This window comes from Nuphar pumila, chromosome 17, assembly GCF_984573655.1.
Source record: "Nuphar pumila chromosome 17, dmNupPumi1.hap1.1, whole genome shotgun sequence".
NCBI classification, from domain to species: Eukaryota; Viridiplantae; Streptophyta; class Magnoliopsida; order Nymphaeales; family Nymphaeaceae; genus Nuphar; species Nuphar pumila.
The window spans coordinates 21,772,207-21,800,101 of record NC_143265.1 but is presented as its reverse complement, the minus strand read 5'-3'; the positions used below and the strand labels follow the sequence as shown (position 1 = coordinate 21,800,101).

The 27,895-nt window shown below is 38.1% G+C and overlaps 1 protein-coding gene across 1 annotated transcript in view; it reads right to left on the bottom strand.

Annotated features, from left to right (window-relative positions):
• Nucleotides 1–27,557, bottom strand: part of LOC149811785 (conserved oligomeric Golgi complex subunit 8-like) — a 28,823-nt gene extending 1,266 nt beyond the window's left edge. The window contains exons 1-10 of the mRNA XM_089992924.1: nt 27,462–27,557; nt 27,218–27,370; nt 26,410–26,558; nt 19,448–19,525; nt 19,273–19,366; nt 19,002–19,076; nt 18,265–18,561; nt 17,002–17,069; nt 16,858–16,912; nt 16,468–16,606 (exon numbers count right to left, since the gene is read on the bottom strand). Coding sequence (XP_089849050.1) covers nt 16,468–16,606; nt 16,858–16,912; nt 17,002–17,069; nt 18,265–18,561; nt 19,002–19,076; nt 19,273–19,366; nt 19,448–19,525; nt 26,410–26,558; nt 27,218–27,370; nt 27,462–27,557 — 1,204 coding nt within the window. The remainder of the gene's footprint in view (nt 1–16,467; nt 16,607–16,857; nt 16,913–17,001; nt 17,070–18,264; nt 18,562–19,001; nt 19,077–19,272; nt 19,367–19,447; nt 19,526–26,409; nt 26,559–27,217; nt 27,371–27,461) is intronic.
• Nucleotides 27,558–27,895: the final 338 nt, after the last annotated feature.

The following is a 27,895-nucleotide window of genomic DNA, read 5'->3' as shown; positions in this document are numbered from 1 at the left end:
AGGGTGTGCCCCCCAGAATATAAGGCAACAAGGTGAATGTTTTTGGGAAGGGAGATCCTTCATTAGGGTCCATGTACACCTTGTTTATCAGAGAAGAAGATGGAAGGAAATTAGAATAAAAACAATGATGGGAACGTAGAAAGGTCTGTCCTTGTAGGAGGACCAAGTGTTACTAGAGTGCCCTTTGATAGAAGCAGGATTGAGGGGGGAGCTCCAGGTCATGGTTGAGGTAGAGGCGCATGGACGGGTGATGACAAATACAAGTTAAGGTGCACTCATTGTGGCAAGACAAGGCACACCAAGGGACAATGCTGGGACATCATTGGAAAGCCTAACTTCATGAAAAACAAAGCACTTCACTCCATGAATTTCGAGACTTCAGGTGAAAATGCTAAAGTTGAAGAGAAGGATACACTATCAAGCTTGAGAAAAGAGTTGGAAGAACTCAAGATGAAGTTCGGAGATAGATCTACACCTACATCTTCTCTTGCTACAATTTCTCATGCTTATAATTCCACTAAAGGTAATCAAGTTCACTCTAATTGCATTTCTTAAGATTTGGATTATAAATTCGAGAGCTACAAACCACATGGTGGACGAGAGGAGTCCTTTAATGAATTATATATCCTTACCCACAAAGCATCCCATAAAGCTAGCCGATGGCTCCACCACTCCCATGATTGGGAAGGGTAGTATCATGACACCATCCTTTACCTTATCCTTTGATTTTCATGTGCCATCTTTTCCAGTAAATCTTCTTTTAGTGAGTTCCATAACAAAGTCTTTAAATTGTGCTATAACCATCTTCCCTTATCATTGTGTGTTTCAGGACCTGAAGATGGGGAAGATATTTGGCCGTACTAATGAGAGAGGAGGGCTCTATATTTTGGATGAACCTAGAGTCTTGATGTTTGTCAAGGGACCCAGTGTATCTTATGCCATAGAAGATGTTAGACTGTGGCATAGTAGATTAGGACACTTACCCTTGTCAAAAATGAGAATGGTTGTCCCTGATGTAATTAGTGTAGGAAGCGACTTTACCTTGGATTGTGATGAATGCCAAAGGGCTAAACATCATAGGACTCCTTTTCCTAGCAATGAGTCTAGGAGTTGTAGACCCTTTGAGGCTTTGCATTATGATGTATGAGGTCCAATCCCAATCATGTCTTATGAAGGGCATTGCTATTTTGTATCTTTTGTCGATGACTATACTAGAATGACGATCATTTACTTAATGAAAAACAAGGATGATGTCTCTTCCATTTTTCCCATTGTGCATACATTATTGGAGAGACAATATCATGCTTCCATCAAGGTATTGTGATCAGACGATGGAGGGGAATATACCTTTCAACAACTGAGAAACTACCTAATAAAGCATGGTATTAAACTCCATACAACTTGTCCCTATACCCCCTCAATAGAACGGAGTAGCTGAAAGGAAAAAATGTCATCTTCTTGAGGTGGCTAGATCCTTATTGTTTGAGAAGAATGTTCCCAAGGACTATTGAGGTGATATAGGATTAATGGTTGCCTATTTGGTTAACAAGATGCCAAGTGACTCATTAGGAGGAAAAAGCCCTTTAGAGATGATCCCAAGACCAAAAGGTTTCATGACACACCAAGAATATTTAGATGTACTTGCTATGTTCATGTCTTTGCCCAAACTAGGGACAAGTTGGATCCTCGCACTATTAGATGTATATTTTTGGGTTATTCTCCAACTCAGAAGAGCTATATGTGTTATGACCCTCTTAAAAGAAGAAAATATGTTACCATGGATGTAACATTTTTTTAAACAAAGTTCTATTATGATGAAAAGGAGGAGACTAACAAAGAGAAAGTTGAGCCTAGTCCATTCTTACCTCTTACTCCCTTGATTGTTGATGAAGACCACAAGGAATGTGCAGAAGATGAAGACACTACTAGGAATGAGGACCTATTCAAGAGGGGAGAGAAATATTGTGATGCCGGACTCAATCATTACCATGATTGAAGAAACTTCTAAGGATTCAGAGCCAAGAGAACATGACATTGAGATTTTGGAAACTGGAGCTAATCCTTCATCAGATGTGGACTTACCTATTGCCCTCAGGAAAGGTAAAAGACTGTGCACCTCATATCCTTTATGCCATTTTGTCACTCATACTGCTACATCTCAAGCTTACCAGGCATTTGTAGCCAACTCCCAATCTAATCCGATCCCTAAGAATGTGGAAGAGGCAATGAGACATTCTAAGTGGAGAGAGGCTATCTCTCAAGAGATGGATGCATTGGACAGAAACCAAACATGGGAGGTAGTGCCAATACCAAAAGGAATGATCCCTCTTGGGTGCAAGTGGGTGTACACACTCAAATATAAGGCAGATGGATCCATTGAGAGGTAAGGCACGTTTAGTGGCTAAGGGATACAACCAATCCTATGGCGTAGATTATCAAGAAACCTTTGCCTTTGTTGCTAAATTGACATCTATTAGAGTTCTAATTAGCTTGGAAGCTCATAAAGGATGGGAACTACTCCAACTTGATGTAAAGAATGAACTCCAAGAAAACCTGAATGAAGAAATATGAGTTTTTCTCCGGGGTTCAACTTATCGAGCAAAAAGAATGAAGTGTGCAAACTAAATAAATCCATATATGGACTGAAGCAATCACCTAATGCTTGGTTCGAGAGATTTAGTACAGCTATCACTCAGTTTGGCTATATTAGAAGTACTAGTGATCATACTCTTTTTATCAAAGGTGAGAAGAAATTGTCAATTTTAATTGTTTATGTTGATAATATTATAATTACTGGAGATGATGAAGAGAAGATTCAGAAACTCAAAAGATACTTGCATGAGGTGTTTGATATCAAGGACCTTAGCCCCTTGTATTATTTTTTGGAAATTGAAGTGTTGAGATCCAAAAAAAGGCATATTACTTTCTCAAAGAAAATATGTGCTTGATGTATTGGATGAAGTTGGCATGCTTGGGTGTAAGGTTGTGGATACACCTATAGAACCAAACCATAAGTAGGGATTGTATAAGGATGGCAAATTTGAGGATATTGGGAGATATCAAAGACTAATGGAAAAACTTATATATCTCACCATCACAAGATCAGGCATTGCTTATGTTGTGAGTGTGGTGAGTAGGTTTATGCATGCACCCACAAAAACTCATATAGATACTGTGTATCGCATACTGAAATACTTAAAGAAGAACCCAGGAAAAGGAATTTTATATGCTAGTCATGATCACTTTGATATTCAGATATATGCAGATGTTGATTGGGCAAGAGCTGTTGAAGATAGAAGATCTACTTCAGGTTATTGTGCTTTGGTAGGAGGAAATCTAGTTTCAGGGGGAGTGTTGAAGGAGTTTGTAAAGGGCATAGTTGTCTTTTTTTAATTTAGGTAAAGTGGTCTTTGCTTTTGTTTATAAGGGCATTTTGGTCACAACCTTTATATTCAGTAAATGATGTGTACAAGTTGCAAAAAGGAAGAAATGAAAAGTATCTTTTTCGTTGTGCCCTAGTGTTCTCTCTCTCTTCCTTCATCAACTCTTCTTCCTTCCCCCTCTTCATCTCTACCCTTATCCTCTTACTTTTTACAACATCATTACCTCAAATAAGATAAAAGGGGACCACAATGATGATGTGAGAAGAACCAATAGGCTGTAAGAAGATCATGCACTATAAGGTTGGACCTTAATTGCACAGATCCCTTCTTTATAACTTTCATTTATTTCTCTTACTGGTCCCAAGAAAAAAAGAAGAGAAAAATAATTCTGGCATGTTACACACATAAAGTCTGACACATAGGCATAGATTCTGGTACTTGGCATGGCTAGTTGACAAGGTTGTTTTACAAAAAGGGGAAAGGGTGTGGCTAGGTTATGCATACATAAATCAGTGTGTGTGTGTAATCTTTTGTAGAGTCGACCATACCTGCTATCGAGTAAATCCAATGGATTTAGTCATGATTTGCTGGACATTTCATAGAATGAACCATACAGCTATGAGCTGTATAGTTTATTTAGTAACGCATATGCCTTGGACCACTGATTATGATATGTAGCAGGTTTTTTAGGAACTTGGAAATTTTGACAGCCTGCAATGCACCAACATTTCACAATAAAAAGGCAAAGATCTATGATAAACCAAAGCATGTTTTATAATAACCAGACCATGATAAACACATCTATGGGGTCAGATTGAATAAATAAACTTTGTACTTATGATTTTTCACTAGACAGCATGGTACTATTTTATGAAATATTCTTTATTGATGGAATTATACTGCTACAGCCGACCACATGTGCTGTCGACCTGGAAACTCATTAGTGCAAATTGTTTTGAGTCAATCTGACACCGCATGTGTTCAACATGGTAGATTTGCTAGGGATCGAAATTTGGGTTGCATTTTTCAATGAAAAAATGTTTTTTAAGCCATGAAATTTTGGTAGTAGACAGCCAATTTTTAAAGCCCCTGAAGAACCTGCTGGGACATAAAAAATTGAATGATCAAAATGCCAAATCACCAATAAACAAACTATGCAGATCATATCCATAATCTTAGATCTACTACGGAAAAACAATATAAAAAAATTTAAAAGGCAAGGTCATCCACAGATGTGGTCAACTGTAGCAATTATATGTCCACTATACATGCATACATACGTAAATACATAGAGATATATATAACTCAACTACAATATAAAAGAAAACAGGAGGTTTAAGGTACTTACAGAATCATAGAATGTATCATGTACATGAAGCAATGTGTGAGTGTGTGTCTAAGTGCCAAATCTAGCACCCAGAAGTCCAGTATCAACATGGACAAGCCAAGCATTTTGAAGTACCCATGTTACTTAGCACTTGCAGCATGTGAAAGTTCCCAAGTACAAAGTGCAGTATGACATTGATTTTCTGTAAGATGGGAATGTGGCCAATGTTGCCAAAATCAAAGGCAAAAAGCAGGACAAACTTTTAACGTTGTCCCAAGATTTCTAGATGCACGCACATGAGAGAGAGAGAGAGAGAGAGAGATGTGAGGCTGAAGAACTCAATAGACTTCTCGGCAGGTGCACTATGCATGCACAAGACATATTTGAACTAGAAAGACAATAACACCCTTGAAACTAATACTAGACAGAAAAGTGTATATTCAAAACAGCAAATACAATAGGATCCTGTGTACAGTCATTGATATATGGTACACATACCTATTTCTACACAGATGACTATGAGGAGCCAATTCAAGGATGAAGTGACAGTTGGCCGGCTAATTAAACCTATGCATTGGATTCCATCCCACAAGATATGACCTTGTGTACAGTCATTGATATATGGTACACATACCTATTTCTACACAGATGACTATGAGGAGCCAATTCAAGGATGAAGTGACAGTTGGCCGGCTAATTAAACCTATGCATTGGATTCCATCCCACAAGATATGACCCTAGAAGGTATTGGACAATGATTACAAAATTCTAAAGCATCCATTAAAAGCCTCCATCAAATATAACTTCTTTTATGAATTTCCAGTTTTTATGCTAACCCCATATAGCTATGCAGAAAAAACATGGGATATAGCCACTTGATCAATAGTTTAAGCTGTAAGGATTCATGTATCATTTGAATGTAACTATAAACAAGTATTTTTATCAATTTTTATTTTAAATAACGTAAAAAAATTTCAATTTATTTATTATTTGTAAATTTAATAGAAAAGATATAAGCCCTTCTTTTTACAAACAGTAGGATAGGGAGAGGACTGCTGATTCTTTCGCTTGTGTTCTTTATCAAACTCCTAACTTCTTCCTCTTCTTCCCTTGTCTACCCACTGTTGTGCAGAAAGCACAGAAACAGAATAGGATCGAATTGGCTCCACCAAACAATGCAAAGTAAAGAAAAAAACAAACCACGAAGAGAAAAAGATGGTTCACCACAATATGTGGCTATGTCCATAAAAACACCGTCATAATATCTTTATTATGTGTGAAGGCAATCAAAATACAAAGACCTAAATATAAGTCTCACTCACAAGCACAAAACTTGAAACAATAAAGTCAAGGGTGCAAAGATCAAATCTGTCCACAAATTCTCTACACCTCTTCAAATGAGGGCAAAAGAGTGTCTTGCAACCTTTTTCACCAAATTTTTCAAAAGGATGATCTCTCTCTCTCTCCAAAAGAGCTCTTCTGTTCTCCAAAAGAAGGGTACGGTGGATTGGTCTTCTCCACCTACACAGGCCATACAAAAGGCCAAAACCCTCTTAATGAAAGTCAACAAAGAAAATTTATTATACCAATCCCTAAGGAGCTTGTACAAAATGATAAAATTCCAACCTACTATCCTATTGAGTTTCCAAAAGGGAGCAAAACTTATCATACACAAAATTCCCTTGATGGGTCTTATAAGCCACATGCTCTACAAAGGCATTTTTATTACCCAAAATAAAAAACTTATTTTCAGTCATCTTCACCTTGACAGAAATCCCTAAATTTGTCATGTTCCATGGACTCGCAACTATTCTCGGCTAAGTTTAAGAAAAGCTATGTTCACTAAAGCTTCTCTAGTATCAATAGTAGCTTCAGAAGATGCAGGAACTTATTAAATCTGCACACATAATCTTTGCCCAGATTAACAGAACCTTTAAATTCATACATTGCAGTTAATTACCCTTCTCTGCAGAACCCTAAAAGGGTTAGCATAGTTGGAGCGAGCCTCAGGCTGTCATATGAGCAGTCGGGATTCGATTCCCGCGGGCGCTATCCCCTTGCATAAGCCGAAGCAAGCATAGGCCCTGGGGGTGAGGGTATTCAGCCCTGACATTTTATGCCGTCGGGATGGTGACTATGTCTTCAGGCTTATACACGGTTTCCCAGGTAAAACATGGGGAAAAATCTACCCTTCTGCACATAGGCAATTTCACAAACTCACATTCTAACTTTCCATCTATCACTATATCACAGTCTTGCATTGCTTTCTTATAACTGAATGGTTCTTGATGCTCAATTAACAGGGTGTAAACAACTATATCTTTAAGGCCAAGACAAATTGGAGCCTATTTAATTCTTTTACCTCTGTCAAGCCGAGGTTCTTCTTTAAGAGTGGTAGTCTTGTCACATGAACTCGAAGCTCCATGCAAATTATCTAAAAGCTCCACGCAAATCATCTAATACTTGTGACTTGTCATGGGAAATAGTTGAAGTATTGACCGCCACCTCAACAAGCTCATTAGTAGACTGGTTTTCATCAACAATATGCTTTTTCACATTCAACATAGCAATCTTATTAAAGGTAACATCTCAACTGCTTATAAATTTAGGAGACTTAGGGTCAGTACACCATAAATGATAACCCTTAGTTCCATTTGCATAACCAAGAAATATACACTAACTAAACTACCCTTGGGTCTAACTTATAATTCACAACATGAACATAAGTAGGACGACAAAAATATTTCAAATAAGAATATCAGTAGATTTACCAATTCATACCTCTTATAGAGTCTTGCAATTAGTTGCAATATTAGGTGATCTGTTCACCATAAAACATGTATTGACTACTTCAGAACAAAACTATTTACTATTTACTTAATTCGGTATTGCTCAACATGTTGCACACTTTCTCTGACAAGATTCTATTCATGCATTCTACAGCTCTATTTTGACGAGTACTTAAAGCAGTGAAATGGCATTTGATTCCATTATCTTTGCAAAACATTTTGAACTCAAAAGAACAATATTCACCACCATCATCAGCTCTTAAATATTTAATTTTCTTGTTGCTCTAATTGTCAACTAAGGCTTTCCACTAATTAGAGGTCACAAACTCATCCTTTCTCTTCAACATATATACTAGCAACTCATAAAAATTACCAATTTTCGTATTCTTCATAACAACTAAAATACCTTTCAAGACTTTCATAACTCCATGTTCAGCCACAAATTTGCAACCATTGAAGTCTAATGCACCCAAAGAAATCAAATTCTTTTTCAACACAGGGACATGCCTGATATCAGTGATGGTTCAAACAGTATTGTCATACATCTTAAGTCTAATTGTTCCAATTCCAACAATCTTGCAGGCAAAGTTATTCTCCGTCAAGACTAAACAACCATCAACAGCATCATAGGTGGTAAACCAATCCCTATTAGGGCATATATGATAGGAACATCAAGAATCTAAACATATGAATTGTTGTCACTACTCATACTAACTGACAAGACTATAGTGTCAATTGCTAAAGTGCTTTCAGCCACATCACTTAACAAATCTATTCATAGATGTAGATTTGGCTATAAATTTGTTTTTTATTAGCAAAACAACTCTCTGTTGATCTTCCTCTAGCAACTAAACCTTCAACAAACCTAGACTTCTTTTTTAATTCATTTACAGTAATACCCTCCACACCAATGATATCTCTATCATACATCAATGTAGTAACAAGATGCTCATATTATATAGGAAGAGAGAACAACAAAATTAGAGTCTTATCTTCATCTTCTAATTTCACTTCTATGCTAGTCAACTCATAAATAATCTTATTAAAGACAATTGAGGCATTCAGTAATAGGCGTACATTCTTTCATCTTGAGATTGTAAAGTTATTGCTTCAAATATAAATGATTTGAGAGAGACTTTGCCATATAGAGTTTTTCAAGCTTAATCCACAGCTTGACTGCAGTGTCTTCATCAAGAACATTATAGAAGACTTCATTAATGAGGCACAACTAAATCATACCCAAAGCTCTTAACTACATGTCATTCCAATCTTTAATATGGAAGCAAGATTCGTTCCTAGGGCCTTATGCAGGTCCTACTAAGTTGAAAGAGTCTTAACCTTGACTTGCCATAAGCCGACATTGTTCTTCCTATCAATTTTATCAATGTCAAACTTTGCATTAGAAAACTTAAAATCCATGAGGAACCAAAATTGAATATGCAGCTTTGATACCACTTGTTGATATGTATTGAAAGGGTTTTGGACTTTTGTGAGACTTGTGCGTGAGAGGAGAAGACCACCCAACTGTACCTCCTTTTTTGGTGAATAGAGGAAGAGAGAGGGCTTCTCTTTTTGAAGGCTTTGGTGAAAGAGGTTGCAAAATATTCTTTATCTCCATTTGAAAAGGTGTAAAATTTGCGGATAGATTTGACCTTTGCACTTTTGACTCTTGTTTGGGCCTTATTCTTATGAGTGAGACCTTATACATATACATTTTTGTATTGTGCTTGCCTTGACATAATAAAGATATTAATTTTCCCGTGTTTTCATTGACATAGAAACATGTTGTGGTGAACATATATGTTTGTCTTCTCTTTATGGATTGTTTTATCTTTACTTTGCATCATTTGGTGAAATTAATTCAATTATATTATGTGCTTCCACATAACACCGACCACCTATCATGCCACTACCCCTTCTTCCTCTCCTCTCCTATTTTATTCTTCTTCATCTATGCACGATTCAACGTCCTCTCTATTGTCCCTTTCCCTTCATCGTCATAACACCCACCACCGACCACCTATCATGCCACTACCCCTTCTTCCTCTCCTCTCCTATTTTATTCTTCTTCATCTATGCATGATTCAACGTCCTCTCTATTGTCCCTTTCCCTTCATCGTCATCTACCCACCACTGAACACTCTCCTCTCTTCTCCACTTAACTATAGGAGAAGAAGGGTTTGTCCTCCCCTCTCCTCTCCTCTCTCCTTCCTTATTTACCCAACATCAAACATCGACCACCACCATTGTACTTGATCATTGTGATCGAGTTTTTCTATGGGGACAGAGAAGGGGGGTGCACAAATGCCATGTATGGGTCACTACGGTCAATGAGGGCCACGGAAAAATTTTGTGATCCAAAAAGTCATTATATTTTTGTTTTTCTTAGTTTTTGTTTATAAACATCATTTCAGTTTGACTTATGAATAAAAAAATAAATGCATGCAAACCGTCCCCTTTTTTGTTTTCTTAATTTTTCTTGTTAAACGTCATCCGAAATAGTTCCCTAATTTCATACTTATCATTTTTGTGACCTCTCTCTCTCTCTCTCAATGGTTTGTTCTAAAAGACTTGACCCCATGTATCTCAAGCCCATCTGAGTTTAGGTCAGACATAAATCAAATCAAGTCCACAAACATTGGATCCTACAACATTTGCACTTCAAAAAGATGGTAGCAAATAGATTTGGCTTATTTCCATTACATCTAGCTTTTGCAAGGTCAATCACAAATATCAGCTGCAAATCAAATTTATCATAATTTATAGCAATAAATGTATAGAACAAAAAGATTGATAAAATTCCCCTAAATTCTATTGATAATTTTCATAATATCATATTTTAGCCCTTTTCATTTTATTTACATTTCTAATTGTATTTCCTTGCATTATTATATTTTTATTTATTTTATTTTTAGATTACTGATTTACTGAGATCTTTTCCTCCAAGAAAATTCAAGCAGACTTTCCCTGGTCTTTGACTAGATCCTAGAAATAATTCCAACATAGGTAAAGTCTGTTGAAGAGGAGAAGGGATGACCCGAACCCTAGGTAGAGAGAGGGAGAAGAAGAGAGAGAGAGAGAGAGAGAGAGAAGAGAGAGAGAGAGAAGGAGAGAGACGGCTGTGAGAATAGAACTCGATTACCTCAATTAGTTAGGGCTTCTCTCTATATTAAATAGAGAGAGGCAAAAAGGAGAAATTACATGTAGGTCCTTATGAGGACAAAAATTCAAAAACCCTCTAATATAAAATAACTTAAGCAAAGAACCACCTATTTTCAACACTCCCCCTCAAGCTGGAGCATAGATATCAATCATGCTCAGCTTGTCACAACACTTTGAAAAATTTGGCCTAGCAAGGGGCTTTGTAAACATATCTGCAACTTGGTCTTCCGACTTTAGATATTTGGTAGTAATATGACCAGCTTGAATCATATCTCTTACATAGTGGCAATCAACCTCAATGTGCTTTGTTCTCTCATGAAAGACAGGATTGTTTGCTATATATGTTGCCGCTTTGTTATCGCACATCATGGTCATTGGAGAGAGAACCTTCACCTGGAGGTCATGAAGAACAGTGCAAACCCACATCAATTCAGCAGCTGTTTGGGCCATAGCCCGATATTCCGATTCAGCACTTGACCTGGAAACCACAGTTTGTTTCTTACTTTTCCATGAAATCAAGTTTTCTCCCAGAAACACACAGAATCCTGTAGTAGATTTTCTATCTAGTACAGATCCAGCATAGTCAGCATCTGAATAGGCTACTATCTCCAGAGTTCCACCTTTCCTGAACCATAACCCTTTTCCAGGGGATGATTTTAGATATCTGAGAATCATTATGGCTGCATTCCAGTGTACTTCAGTTGGTTTGTCCATAAATTGGCTAACTTTGCTTACTGCTAAAGCAATATCCGGCCTGGTCACAGTTACATATAATAACTTCCCTACTAGGGAGCGATAGCTTTTGCTATCAACAGGTTTTGACCCTTCTTCAAACAACTGAACTTTATGGTCCATGGGAATATTTGCTGGTTTAGCTCCCAACATGCCTGTTTCCTTTAATAAGTCAAGAACATACTTCCGTTGAGACAACACCATCCCTTCTCGGCTCCTAGCAACTTCTATACCCAGAAAATACCTGAGTGAACCAAGATCTTTTGTAACAAAGTGTTTTTGAAGATGAGCCTTTGTGGCTTCAATAGCTTTCACATCATCTCCTGTAAGAATAATGTCATCCACATATACCACCATAACAATTATGCCAGAGCTAGTTTTCTTTATAAAAAGAGTATGATCTGCTGCTGATCTATTAAAGCCAAAGCTTGACATTGCTTCAAATAACTTTTGAAACCATGCATGAGGACTTTGTTTCAAGCCATAAATCGCCTTTCGCAATCTACACACTTTCTGACACTCCCCCTCAACCTCAAAGCCTGGAGGTTGTTGCATGTAAACGGTCTCAGATAGATCCCCATAGAGAAATGCATTTTTCATATCTAATTGGCATAAGCTCCAACCATGCTGAACAGCTACTGAAAGAACAAGACGGATGGTACCCATCCGTGCAACAGGAGAAAAAGTTTCAAAGAAGTCAATTCCATATGTCTGAGTATACCCTTTCGCGACTAATCTGGCCTTGTACCTTTCAATAGAACCATCAGATTTGTACTTTATTGTATATACCCATTTACATCCAACAATGTCAGCATCTGCTGGGGAATCAACGAGATCCCAGGTATGTTGAGATACTAAAGCTGTCATTTCTTCTTGCATAGCCAGCTTCCAGCGATTATCAAGTGCTGCATGTTGATAATTCAGAGGAATAGTTTCAGCAGACAGGGCTGAAACAAATGACTTCAACTGTTGTCCAATTCTGGCATGAGAGACAAAATGAGATATGGGATATAAAGTACATTGTCTTGTCCCCTTACGTAGAGCAATAGGCCTGTTATCATCATCCTGGAGATCACTATTGTCAGTAGAACTTACCTCAGGAGAAGAAGAAGATGAAGGCTCTTGCGGAAGTGGAGCTCTACGCACATATACCAATGGAGGATTATTAAATCTGGAAGTGGATGAAGTTTGATTCGGTAATGGGGGCACAGATTCCAAAGGAAAATGAGGTATAGGTAATGGAAAAGACTCAGCTGGACAAACCTGCAGCGAGGAACTAGAAATAGAGTAATATGGAGAGGATTCCAGGAAAGATACATCCGCACTGACATACTCTCGGCGAGAAATAGGATCATAACATCGATAGCCCTTTTTATTTTTTGGATAACCGATAAATATGCATTTTGTAGCTTGAGAGGCTAATTTATCACGGTCAGGGCCAAGTTTGTGTACAAAACAAACACATCCAAATATTTTTGGTGATAAAGGGAAAAGTGGAGCATTAGGTTTTAGGATATGTAATGGAATTTGATCACCCACAGAAGACGAAGGCATGCTGTTGATCAGATAGCAAGCAGTGGTAATTGCATCACCCCAGTATGACGTAGGAACATTGGATTGAATCATAATGGTCCTGGCAACATCAAGGAGGTGTCGATGTTTTCGCTCAGCCACCCCATTTTGTTGAGATGAATAGGCACAGGAAGTTTGAGGTTGGATGCCATGATCTTGGTAAAATTGTAACAGACCTTTTGATTTGAACTCGAGAGCATTATCAGTGCGAACAATCTTGACAATAGATTCAAACTGAGTTTTTATTTCAAGAATTAGAGATTTGATAATACTTGGAACTTCAGATCTTTCTTTTATTAAAAATACCCATGACAACTTAGAAAAATCATCAACAATAACAAGAAAGTAACGACATTGAGTCCTAGTAGGAATCTTACTAGGACCCCATACATCTGCATGAAGAAGTTCAAAAACTTTATTACTAGACTGACTCTGACTCGAAGGAAACGAACTTCGATGATGCTTGCCCAACTGACATGCCTCACACTGAAATGATGTGGTGGAAGGAATCTGAGGAAAGACCGACCGAAGCTTTGACAAAGAAGGATGACCAAGACGACGATGCCACTGAACAGGATTGAATGAATGTTCCACTGCAGCATGGACAGTACCCATTGGATGATGTAGGTAGTAAATTTCATTTTCTTCATAGCCTCCACCAATCTTCTTCCCCGTCAGCAAATCCTGAAAATGACAACCCATTGGATCAAATATTACTCTACAGTTTTGTTCTTTTATAAGACAACTAACAGAAAGTAAACTTTGAGGAAAATTTGGAGCATGAAGAGCATTTTTCAACTGTAATGAGGAGGATATTGAAATATTTCCCTGACCAACAACCGGGGAGGAGCTCCCATCGGCTAAGGAGACTCCAATCTGAGCCTTAATATCCTTTAGATCTGAAAAAACACGAGAATTGCCACACAAATGTCTGGATGCACCAGAGTCAATAACCCACTTACTATCAGTCGGATGAAGATGATTTCCGGTTGAATATGCAACACCAGCTACAGGAGGAGTGGAACTCAAAGGTCGAAGAGCTATGAGCTCATCATATTCGGCACGACTAAGAGTGATACTACTCTCATTTTCAGCAATATTTTTTTGTACATTTGTAGCCTCGATAGTAGTCACATTTGCTTTAGGAGTATATGACTTTAATGAAGAAGAGGTTGGCCGACCATGCTTATCCCAACAACGATCTTCTAAATGTCCAGATTTTCCGCAGAATGTACATTGAAGCTTTCCTCTGCCACCCATACCACGTCCACGTCCTCGTCCTCTGATATTCTGAACATTTCCACGCCCATAACTAGATGGGACAACAAGAGCAGATGACTGAGTCACAGACTGAGATTGTGGCAGAGAGATCGCAAGTCTACTCAGGCGATTGTAAGCATCGGCAAGAGTGGGAACATCTGATCCAGTCAACATTTGAACTTTTACAACGGAAAAATCTGAAGAAAGACCTGTAAGGAAACGAGCAACCATGGTTTGTTGTTGATGATCTTTTTGCTTTGAGCAACATAGGGGCCTGTGAGCATTAAGTCTTTCAAACGCAGCTTTGACCGAGGCATAGTACTGGGCCAAGGTCTGATCTCCCTGTTGCAAATTATATATTTCTTGTTCGACTTGCAGGATACGACTCACATTCGTTTCTTGTGAATATGTATCACGAAGATTGTCCCACATCAGTTTGGCTGTATTATAGTAGATCAATCCATCTGCAATATGGGGTTCGACACTATTCATGATCCATGACATAACTATGTCATTATCTTCATCCCAAGTCACATATTTTCCCAATTTCTCATTGGGTTCGCCTTCCAACAAAATATGTTTTCGACGATGTCCAGATACCGACATCATAAAAGTTCTGGACCATCTGGCATAGTTGTTTTCATTCAACCTTACGGAAGAGCCATACGAGAAGGGGTTGGCAAATGCTTTATATTCACCAATGTGTTCCAATTTGGAATCACACTTTGAAGTTTCAGCCATACTAACAAAATATTTCTGTTTCAAAAAAAAATTTGGACAAATTTCAAGCAACCTACCAGCTGTTCACAAAAGAAACACCACGACAATAAGGAACAGCAGGTCACACGAGGAGAATATTCCCCAACACCACAGGAATCAAGCCTGCAATCTCCACGACAATAGTGAACAGCAGCCAAATAACCACAGGAATTAAGCCTGCAATCTCCACGACAATAGTGGACAGCAGCCCACACACATGAGTCTTGAACAGCAGTCCACACACATAACAGTCACGCATCAGCTATAACCAACGACCAAAAACAACTTTCACATAAACATGATGATTTTCAACACAAAAAAAAATGGTTGTTTCCACTACAGAGTTTCCGATGCTGAAACTAATCACGACAGCATGGGAAAAACAATCACGACATCATGAAGGATCACGGCTGATGTGGGTTTGATGCTAAAGTCACGGCAACAGATGTAATCACGACAAACAAAATAATAACGACAGCATGAAGGATCACGGTGGATGCTGAAATCACGACAGATGTTGTAAGTCACGACAGCAATTACTGAAATCATATTTGCAGATGCTGTAAGTCACGACAGCCACAAACACCTCATGGCAGCAGACATAGCCATACGACACTAGGATCTGCTATCAGCTGCCACACCCAGGCGTTACCAGATGTGAAGAAAAAAAAATTTACGACTGCCTGACCTGAGTACTCCCACGATGTTCTCTATGTTGTTCTTTAGGTCTGATAACAGATCTAGGCCAGATCTGTCATCAGATCTAAAAAAAAAATTTAATCGACACCTGGTTCGAGGATGTAGATCACGCTCCTGAGATCAGCTCGATCACGCTCCTCGATCACGCTACTGAGATCGCTAGCTCTGATACCATGTTGAAGAGGAGAAGGGATGACCCGAACCCTAGGTAGAGAGAGGGAGAAGAAGAGAGAGAGAGAGAGAAGAGAGAGAGAGAAGGAGAGAGACGGCTGTGAGAATAGAACTCGATTACCTCAATTAGTTAGGGCTTCTCTCTATATTAAATAGAGAGAGGCAAAAAGGAGAAATTACATGTAGGTCCTTATGAGGACAAAAATTCAAAAACCCTCTAATATAAAATAACTTAAGCAAAGAACCACCTATTTTCAACAAAGTCAAAGTAAACTCATATCAGAGTGCTGATCTATGGAACTACCACTGCAAGACTATCCAAAAGAATGGTAGTTCTAGAGAGATTCTGAAGATCCCAAAGTGGATATACAGCTAGAATGGGAGTAATCAATATTTGGTTAAAGGACCTTGGCACATATTTCAAATTTTCAAAAAACAAGAAGATATTGTATAATGACTCATCAGTATAAGGAAAAGTTATTTGGGTATGGAATAAAGAAATCCATAGCAAAGTCATAGCAGACAACACCAGCAAAAGTAAGAACTCATGTTATCATTCACCCAATTGTATGGAGAGAAGAATAGAATAAAAACTAGCAGCAAATAAGCTTACCATTGACAAAAACAGCAATAGGAGGATGCTCCATTAAAGATGATGGAGGTGTAACATCATCCTGAGTATCATCAGCTCCTCTTCCGGTTGTAATACCCAGTGGTGGTACCGGCACCCAACGGTGAGAATCCAAAACAAGCTGAAAGTTACAAATAGAAATGAATTATCTGATTAAAAACTACAGATCATGTGGACTACATCACGCATAAAGTAGACAGAAGCTATCCAGCCTAATTCACCCTCATTGGGAATTACGAAACACCATGTTAAAGACATGGGATTCTATCCATCCAGGTATACGTACAAGCATACAGTGGGTTTTTCTTTTCTTTATCTTTTTTATTATCAACCGGTAAATGAAAATGACATCCTAGAAATATGCAAACATACCTGAAAATTTTCGATTGCAGTTGCAATATTTTTTGAGAATAGTTTCTGCGCTGCACTGGATAATGATGCAAAAAAGATGATCCACTAGAAACAGTGTAATATTTGAACAGATATAAATATATAAACTTAAGGTTGTGTGTTTACTCTTCAAAAAGTGAAGGAAGCAACCCTCGGAAATCCAAGCCAACAAATCCAAGACTCATGCCAGAATACTGTCAAGAAAATTTGAAAAGAGATACAATTCAGTAACGAATAATTCCCCTATAGCTAAATTATATAACTTTTCAACCTGTGAAGGTAAAGCTTGACAAGTAAATAAAGGTCCAACAGAATAAACAGGCAGGTACATGCAAAGTTTCCCAAATATAGCCCTTGGCAATGGAGAGTCAAATATCAGAAGGAAAAGAATAAAACATCAAACAAACTCATTAAGCAACATGAAAAAATATAATCAACAATAAAATAACAATAAATCATAAAATATACGTGAATATGATATTTCATGTATATATTGGTATATAAATAAAAATAACACCATAAAAGTTACTAAAACACAAGTATATTTTCAGCACCCACATAGGAATCAAGGTGGACTTGAGCAAATATCACCATCAAGAGAAAAAACTAGCTCATGATACATAACCTCCGCGTGTGTGTGTATATATATATATATTAGATTTACCACCAAAAGGGCAGTCATTTTTAATGTATTTTCTCCATAACATTGTAAATTGCCCATAGTTGATTACAATTACTGCATCTAATCACCAGGTCAATCTTAAACTCATTAGAGTTATAAATATGTGGGATGATCATGGGTCCTAAACAAGATCAAGCCCCTTAAGTTCGAGACATGCACAAAATATTCTTCCCCTTTCTTTTGATTTATTATTTGCTTAGATGACTATTCTTCATTTTGTATACCCAATGTCGAGGATATGCCCTAACAATTTGAACCCCATACCACTTAAAATGGTGCAACTCTCACCCCTCTAACTTTTTCACTTCTCTACCTTACAAGGAATAATTACACAGAATAAAAGTTGGGGAGAGAACTCTCTTATTGCCATCTAAATAGCTAGAGCCCAGCCAGTTGGACAGCAAATTTTGTCTACTTGTAAACTATATTATATATAGAATAACTTACGTAATTAGCTACATAAATGTATTACTTCCTAGTTCTACTTTTTCCTAGTCATGCTTGAATAATGCATCCACATTGCATCTGTATCACCCTTGTCCATGTCCATTTGATACAGTGGTACTCAGGCTGTTCCTTTGATTAGCCAAGTAAATGGAAAGTGTGGCAGGAAGCAACAGGAACTATGTAAGAGAGCAATAAGCTTGATGATATGAATTTGAGCATGCAGGAAAGAAAAAACAAAGGAAAAGAGTAAAGTGTCTTGCCATGCACAGGTCAAGGATACTAGAAAGCAGTGAACCCTCAGATATCATCGACAACATGGTCTTCAGAGTGTTGAGATGAGACGATATTTGGTGCATAGACCAACTAAAAAGAAGACCACCATCATAAATTTCTTCATTTCCAGATGTATCATCAACGAATATAGCACGGTATTGATTAACAACATCAAATAGATGCATCCAATGACAATTCACCATTCCTCTCAAATATTCATAAACATTTCTCTGATCAAGATCATCAATAATGCTGGCAACCCACGACTCTCTGCATCTCAAAAACTGTTTTCAGTGAAAAAAACCATTATTAAATGAGTAGATATTCAAGCATAAAATATATCTTGGCAAGAAAAAGACTGATTCCCAGAAGCCTAAGGCTCTGTTTGGAAACCGGTAGCTGGGGTAGGTGTTTATGCAATTGCAAAAGCTTGGTCAAACCACCTTGGTGGTGGATGCTTGGAAACTGGTAGTTAGATTGGGAATTTACGCATTTGGGAAAGGAAGTAAGACCATCTCCCATTTGTATTTGCACCAAATCCTGGATTTGATAACTACCACCTCCTAGAAGTGGTAGTTACCAAATCCAGAATTTGGCAGCTGGCACTTTTTGAAATGCATAAACTCCCTCCAACTACCAGTTTCCAAACAGACCCTTAATGTAAAAGGCATAGATTTTCTTTTCAGGGGAACAATGCATAACATGATATTGTTATTAAGCATACCTGTAAACGCAATTCAGACTCAGTGAACACGCCTATGCGCTTTAAATATGAAATAACTCTAAGGCATTCTGGCAACTGCATTATAGAGAAATGATTCCAGTAACAGTTCAAATTTCTAAATATTGTAGATAAAAAAATCTATTGCAATAATGCATTCATACAAGTTAAATATCTTTAGAAAAGTGATGAACGCCCAAACTTTTATGTATTCAACTACACACGGCGAGAATATGATGTCAGAGTTAAAATAGTATCTTCCAATACAACATGCCTGTATATTAGAGCGCAGCCTCTGAAGTAGCCGAGAGAGCAATGACTGGGTTGTGTGCTTAACCTCAGCAGCTAATGATTGAATGACTGGAGACCTACAAAACAGAACATTGTGCATGAGTCATATATCTCAGTGAAAAAGAGCATTATAACAGAAATATGGACCTAACACTCACTCTGGATGTGTCTTGGCTAGCCTGCATACGAAAGCTTCTAAATCAAGAGCTTCATCATAGTTCCCATTCCGTATACAACTTGAGAAAACATGTGAGAGAGAGAGAGAACTCTTCTTGAGAAATCGGCAGCCCTAAACTTTCTTAGTTGCTGCACTAGTGCTTCATTAGTCTTAATAGGGTTACAATGATCTTTTACAAGGACAAAAGTGCCCCTTATAAGTAACACATGTTACAATATAATACAACTAAAGCAAAACTCGTGAATGGATATGGATCCTTTATCGGATCCATATCCATACCATATTCCACATTCTAATACCCTCCCTCAAGTTGTGCATGGGGTTGAACCATGTGCAACTTGTTCTTCAGATACCAGAAGCGGTGACTTGTAAGACCTTTTCTAAACATATCGGCAACTTGGTCTTCTGAAGGCACATAAACTGGTTCAATCTCTTTGTCAGCTATCTTTTGTCTGATGAAATGTTGATCAATTTCAATATGTTTAGTCTGACTGTGATGAACAAGATTGAATGCAATTTGTATAGCACTTCTATTATCACACATAAGTGTCGAATTTGAGATATCTTCTCCCATCTCTGTAAGAAGATGCCTAATCCAGGTCACTTCTGTTGTGGTAGCTGTCATAGATCTATACTCTGCCTTTATGCTAGATCTTGCCACAGCCTTCTGTTTTCTGCTACTCCATGAGACAAGATTTCTTCCAATAAAAACACAGTATCCTGAAACAGGCCTCCTCTCATCTGGATCTCCTGCCCAGTCTGCATCTGTATAGGCCAGTATGTCATGTTTTGGTGATTTCCATGAAGATTGAGTATATGTGAGTCCATCACCCACTGTTCCTTTTGGATAGCGAAGGATGCGTTTGACAACATCCATGTGACCAGTCTTTGGTTCATGCATGAATTGAGATACTTGATTGACAGAATACACAATGTTTGGTCTAGTAAAGGTAAGGTATTGTAGCATACCTACTAAACTCCGATACTTGACTGCATCAGGATATAACTCACCATCACAAATACTGAGCCTTTGGTTAACAACACTGGGTGTGGGTAGAGGTTTACAATCTGTCATTCCTGCTTTAGCCAGAAGATCAAGAGTGTATTTATGTTGAGTTAATGACATTTTATCACCTTGTCTGTCTACCTCTACTCCAAGAAAACATCTCAGCTCCCCAAGGTCTTTCATTTTGAACTGCATACTCAATAGAACTTTAATTCGTTGAATGTGGTCTGGAGCATTACCAGTTATAACAATATCATCAACATATATGAGTAAGAAAACCATAGTGGTATCGTTCCTATATATGAACAGAGAATGGTCGAGTTGGGAACGAAAGAAACCATGTTTGTGGATTTCTAAGGAAAAGCTTTCAAACCATGACCTAGAAGCTTGCTTCAATCCATACAAAGCTCTGGTTAACTTACATACATATTCTTTTGGGCTTCCCTCTGCATAACCTTGAGGTTGCTCCATATAGACCTCTTCCTTTAAGTCCCCATGAAGGAATGCATTCTTAACATCAAGCTGACTGAGGATCCACCCATGTTCAATTGCCAGGCCAAGTATAATGCGAATAGTTCCCATTTTCACTACTGGGCTAAATGTCTCATCATAATCCTGACCATATTCTTGAGTGAAACCCTTGGCCACAAGACGCGCCTTATACCGTTCAATGCTACCATCCGGTTTATATTTAATTTTATAAACCCATTTGGAACCAACAACATTTTTGTCTGGAGGACGACCAACTATCTCCCATGTTCGACACTCATGAAGTGCCTCGATCTCCTCATTCATCGCTTCAATCCATTTGTTGGATTGGATAGCTTGATGAAAACCAAGTGATTCATCGTGTTTTTCAATCTGGGATAGAAAAATCTGAAAGTCCATAGAAAAGTTGTCATAACTAACCCACTTTTCAATAGGATGCCTTATCCTGCCTAATCTTCTTGGTGCTTCTCTGTCATTAGACAATGCAATGTGTTCTTCAGCAGGTACATTTTTTTGCTCTCTAGATCCCCTGGTATACACATTTCCTTTGTATCTCAGACACTCTGCTTGTGATGCATCATCTGAAACTGTCTCACCATGTATGCTTTGAGGAGACAGAATAGTATGCTCGACAGCATGTGAAATAAGTTCAGCACTAAGCCATGGATCATACCAATTAGCAGCTTCTTTTCCCAGAAAATTATTTTCATCAAAAACAACATTTCTGGAAATTCGAATCTTCTTATTGGCAGGATCATAGCATTTGTAACCCTTGTGTTCATCTGCATAACCTACAAATTGGCATATAGAGGCTTTGTCCTAGAATTTAGTCCTCATAGATTTGTCAATATGAACATAACATGTGCATCCAAAAACTCGTAACTCATTATAATCGGGATGTACACCAAAGAGAACATAATAGGGAGATTGATTTTCAAGAATAGGCATAGGAAGACGGTTTATCACATGAGTGGCAGTGTGAAAAGCTTCAGTCCAAAAACTAATGGGTAAGTTACTCCCATGCATCATACTCATTGCACTTTCCACAATATGTCTGTGTTTACGTTCAACAATTCCATTTTGTTGTGGAGTGTACGGGCAAGAAACTCTACGATGCATCCCATTATCTTGGAGAAAATCTAAAAATTCTTTAGAGGAATACTCACCACCTCCATCACATTGGAGAATTTGGATATTTTGAGAGAATTGATTTTTAACATAGGCATGAAAGTGACGAAAAATGGAAAAGACCTCTGATTTGTGTTTCATAAAGAATATCCAAGTAAAACGAGAGAAACTGTCAATAAAAGATACATAATATTTACTTCCAGAAGAGAAAGGAATAGGAGCTGGGCCCCAAACATCTGAACATATTATCTCAAAGGGTATAAAAGCTCTTTTATTTATTTGATGAAAAGGAAGTATATGACTTTTGCAGACCTGACAACTAGGACATATTTTATTCCTCAATGAAGGTGAAACAGACTCCGAAAGAAGACCATCAGACACTAACTTTTCAATAAAGACTTGACTACAATGACCAAGACGAGAATGTCAGAGATCTGACTTATTACATTTGGATGTACTTAGGACACTTTTGGAGACGAGATCAGACTGGGGCTTCAGGACACTGGAAGCTGGATCTTCATTAAAGACATACATGTCTCCACGTCGCTCTCCTTTAGCGAACATCTCCTTCGTTTGAAGATCCTTGACAAAGACAGAAGTAGGAGTAAATTCCACAGAAGAATTGGTAGAATCAACAAGCTTGGAAACATATACAATATTTTTCTTTATATTTCGTGCATGAACAACATCAGATAAAGGAATAGATGACTTAGACAAAGGAATGACGACATTGCCTATGTTTGAAATAGGGTGGTGAGTCTCATCTCTGGTTACAATATTAGATTTTCTAAAATAGGGAGTCAGAGTAGAGAACTTACCTGCATTACCAGTGACATGGGTTGCTGCCCCAGAGTCAACATACCATATTCCATATCATTTTGCTTCAGATTCAAGTTGGTCATAGCAGATAGAAGGAGATCCTTAGCATCTTCACTGACTCGAAATGTACCTGCAGTTCCTGATATACCAACATTTCTGGTGTTTTGCATTTTATTCTGATTTTGTGGGTTGAACCAGCAGTTGGCCTTGATATGACCTCGCTTGTTGCACTGATAGCATGTGGGAACATTCTTTGAAAAATTGGCATTAGAATTTGGTGTAGGTAGTATCCCACGTCCACCCTGGATTGGATTTCCCTTGCCTCTGCCACGCCCTCCTCTTGCACGATCAGCAAACGTCCCTGTGACAAGAATCTCATGCGTAGATGATTGCCCTGCTGAAGCATCAGATATGCTTTTTAAAGACATCTCGTATTGGAAGAGTTTAGCACGTAATTCCTCAAAACTGGGCAACGAAGGCAAGCATAATAAAGAGGTGACAAGTACATGATATTCTGATCCCAGGGCATTCAGTGTTTGTTGCACCTTTTCTTTATCGGACACTGGATATCCAACAATGGCTAATTGATCTGTGATGCTTTTGACTTGATTTAAAAATTCAATAATGGTCATTGCTCCCTTCTTTAAAAGCTGAAATTCACGCTTGAGAAACAACACCTTAGCCTCTGATATCTGAGAGTAGGTTTGAGCTAAAGTTTCCCACAATACTTTAGATGTGCAATCATCAGGGATAGAAACCAAAACTTCTTGCGACAATGTGGAAGTGATATACGCGACGAGAGCCTGATCACGTTTCATCCAAGCAATAAATACATGATTGCGAATGGTGCTTGACATTTCTCCATCCCCTTTTGCTTCGGTTGTGACAAATTCCGGAGGCATTTGAGTGGAGCCATCCAAGTGACCTGAAAGATCTTGACTGCGAATAAAAGGGGTAATCTGCCTTTTCCAAGTCAAATAGTTATTTGTATTCAGTTTTTCCGAAACTAGCTGCCCCAGGAAATTGGAGGAAAGACCAGAATTGCCTGAAGCATCCATTTGTAGGCTTATGACAGAAATGTGGCTGAAAAACAAAGAATAAAGTGACGCAGCTTATGACAGAAACAATCTGGACTGCTATCATAAAATGATGCAGCTTATGATCAATGACAGAAATTGGTACCAGAAGAAATGAACTGCAGTTGTTGTGTGTGAATCAAGGAAAGAAGATGAAGTCACGAGTAATAAGAAAAACTACAGCAGTTGTTGTGTGTGAATTAGGAAAAGAAGATGAACTCAGCCTTTTGTGTAAACTGTGAATGAATGAAGAAGAAGAAGTGACCTGTGGTTGCTGTGTGTGAATCAAGAAAAGAAGATGGAAGTCACGAGTAATAAGAAAAGCTACAACAGTTGTTGTGTGTGAATTAGGAAAAGAAGATGAACTCAACCTTTTGTGTAAACTGTGAATGAATGAAGAAGAAGAAGTGACCTGCAGTTGCTGTGTGTGAATCAAGAAAAGAAGATGAAGTCACGAGTAATAAGAACTATAAAGGGGAAAAAAAACTGTTGTGCGTGAAACAGGGTGTAACACAGTAAACGAGTGAAAATCTGAATTTATTTCAGATTAGTTGGACCACAGACAACAAATCTGAATGTATTGCAAATCTGCAATATAGATAGTTATTTGTTGCTGAAAAAGGAAAAGGTGAAGGGGACAAATCATGTGACCGACGATGACAGAAAAGGAATAGGGGAATAGGAAGTTGGAACCTGATTCACGTGAACTAATTCACGTCGCTGAAGAAGACCGATTCACGAGTTCTGAAAGGAACGAGAACTCAGCTTTTGCTGCAGCAGATCTTGGCTTTTCACGTTCCTGAGGAAAGTCCTTTTTCGCCCAGAAATACAACGTGCTCTGATACCATGAAAAAACACGTGAGAGAGAGAGAGAGAACTCTTCTTGAGAAATCGGCAGCCCTAAACTTTCTTAGTTGCTGCACTAGTGCTTCATTAGTCTTAATAGGGTTACAATGATCTTTTACAAGGACAAAAGTGCCCCTTATAAGTAACACATGTTACAATATAATACAACTAAAGCAAAACTCGTGAATGGATATGGATCCTTTATCGGATCCATATCCATACCATATTCCACATTCTAATACCCTCCCTCAAGTTGTGCATGGGGTTGAACCATGTGCAACTTGTTCTTCAGATACCAGAAGCGGTGACTTGTAAGACCTTTTGTAAACATATCGGCAACTTGGTCTTCTGAAGGCACATAAACTGGTTCAATCTCTTTGTCGGCTATCTTTTGTCTGATGAAATGTTGATCAATTTCAATATGTTTAGTCCGACTGTGATGAACAGGATTGAATGCAATTTGTATAGCACTTCTATTACAACTGTCTCATTAGGAACACCTCCAAAGTTAGGCATAACAAGTGGAAATCATACTCTAACAAGTAGAAGAAATATAGGAAGCAATGAAACTCTCAATTCCTCGTCATGATAATAAAATGGATTAACTTCACATCAAATATATCAAGATTGAAGCAACAGGATCCATATCACTTAACATGCTCTGAATCAACAACTTCAGGTTCCACCAAAATATAACCAACAAAAAAATGAGTATTCACATCCAAATTATTAGATGTGAAACATTTTCTAGATAAACCATGCTAAATGCATCTGCACAAACCAATCGACTAGAAAATGCATGAGCAAAAGAGACTTACTGACATGTGATTCACACCATACCGGAAAACCATCCACAATTCCTACATACATACATATATACTTACATGTATGCAATTAAACTTATGTGTGTTCATTTAAACATATGTGCACACATATATATACATATATAAATACGTATATATATGTGTGTATGCATGTATGTGTGTATGTATATGTGTGTCAGTAACTGGTCCTCCTAATAACTTTCAGTCTGTGCTAAGAATGGACAGTTTTAGGTTTCAATGTTTATTACATGTTTCATAAATTAGATCTTACAAATGTGAAAAAAAGGACTGTAAACATGTTATATCAATGGTTTATTTAGTGGAAACCATGCATTAAATTAGAGAATTTTTATGTTTATAGATGTTTATAAATGATTTAAAAATCAACGATACATATTGCATTTAAACTTTTCAATAAAAAATCAGGTTTTTTCATTGAAATAGTTGGATCCAAAGCATAAACAAACAATAATGAATACATTCTCATATTCAGATTAAACAAAAACCACATGTACTATTGAAAACTAAACTTTTCATTCCCCAACCACACTGTAAGGTGTTAGGATGAACCAATATATACATACATACGTACATATGTGTGTGTACCTGTGCATGCACGGGCACAAGGGTGCACGGATGCATGTGATTTTAGGCAGAAAAAGAACTCAAAAGACCACTTTGAGGAACTATTTCAGCATATATCACGCACATGCAGAGAAGATAAATGCAACATGCAAATAAATCCATTACATACGTGTCCATAAGCTGAGGAATTTCAAGCAGATCAAGTAATGCACTATGATTTGCAAGTAATGTACGATTCAACTTCCTTTTCTCCAAAATTTGTTGAGCAGAGTCAATAAACTCCGTGCAGCCGGCTGTGAGCTTTGAAATCTCTTCTATCTACGCAAATTTAGGAAATCAAACATCACAACAGGACCATAAAGACAAGGAATTTATACACAAAATAACATCTCAATCCATCAAAAACATTTTGTACTCATAAAATCTAGAATAAAACAAAAGTTCTTTCCACGGCCATGAAAGCATGAAAATGCAACCGTCAGAGGACACATACACGCGCACACATTGAGAGAGAAATTCTTTATTATCATCAACTACATCTGAAGACAGTGAGATGGTAGTGCATACATATATAACACCGTTCATTTGACAAGCTTTGTCCACCATTGTTCTTTCCATCAATCTATTTTTTGCTACCTACTTGTACATATCCAACTAACAACTCACAAAGCTAAACACTCCAGCATATCTAGAATCAATTGAATATCAGACCTGTGAATCGAAACTTATGCAAGTTTAGTATAACGAGCATATTGAATTTCAGAGAAAAGAAAAAAAACACTCTTTGTTCTTTCGTTGGGCACCTTTAAATTGATTGAAGTCAATCCACAGCCCAATAACAATCTCAAGAACCAATCTACAACCATAACAAAAGAACGCAATCGATAAAATTCCCTCGAATCTGAAATGGGTAACGAAGCACCACAGGACCGAAAGCAATGTAATTGAAAGCGAGAAAAGAGATCTGCTCAGTGTACCAATAATTCGAGATGCTTGTCGACCAAGATCACTTTTTCGTGGACCAACTTCAGGGCATCGACGGCCGAAATGAATGCCCTGTAATTGTTGACGGCGACCTCCTGCATCTGGCGCCGGATTTGCTCTGCATCGACGCGGAGAAGCTCTGGTTCCTACAAGGGGGAAGAGAGGGGAGCAGGATTTCAGATCTGGCAACCGCCAAAGAAACCGAAGCCGAATTATAGGGTTTTATGTGATTATTACCTTGTGGAGGCGATCGAGGGTGAAGGAGAGGAGCTCGGTGACGTAGGGCTGCTGAGCATGGGTGGCGAGAGGGAGAAGGGTGCCCTCGGACGCCATTGTCGATACTCCTGAATCAGATTGGGATTCAAGCGATGGCATTGCTTATAGGATTTTGTAGAAAATTCCAAGAATTTGTTCAAGGATTTGGATCACATTTGGGGGAAATGGTGGGTGAAGTCTGCCTCTCCCCTCCCCCTCCAGAAAACGTTTGAAGAACTGAAATCTTGACTTCCTCACTTACGCAGGGATGCAAACGGATCGGATCCGGATCAGATAAATACATAGAAAAGTCGGATCCGAATGTGGCCGGAAACAACCAAAAATCATAAAAGTCGCATACTGGATCCGGATGGGTTGTTCTAAACGGGTCGGAGTCGTCGTACTATGTTGGATCC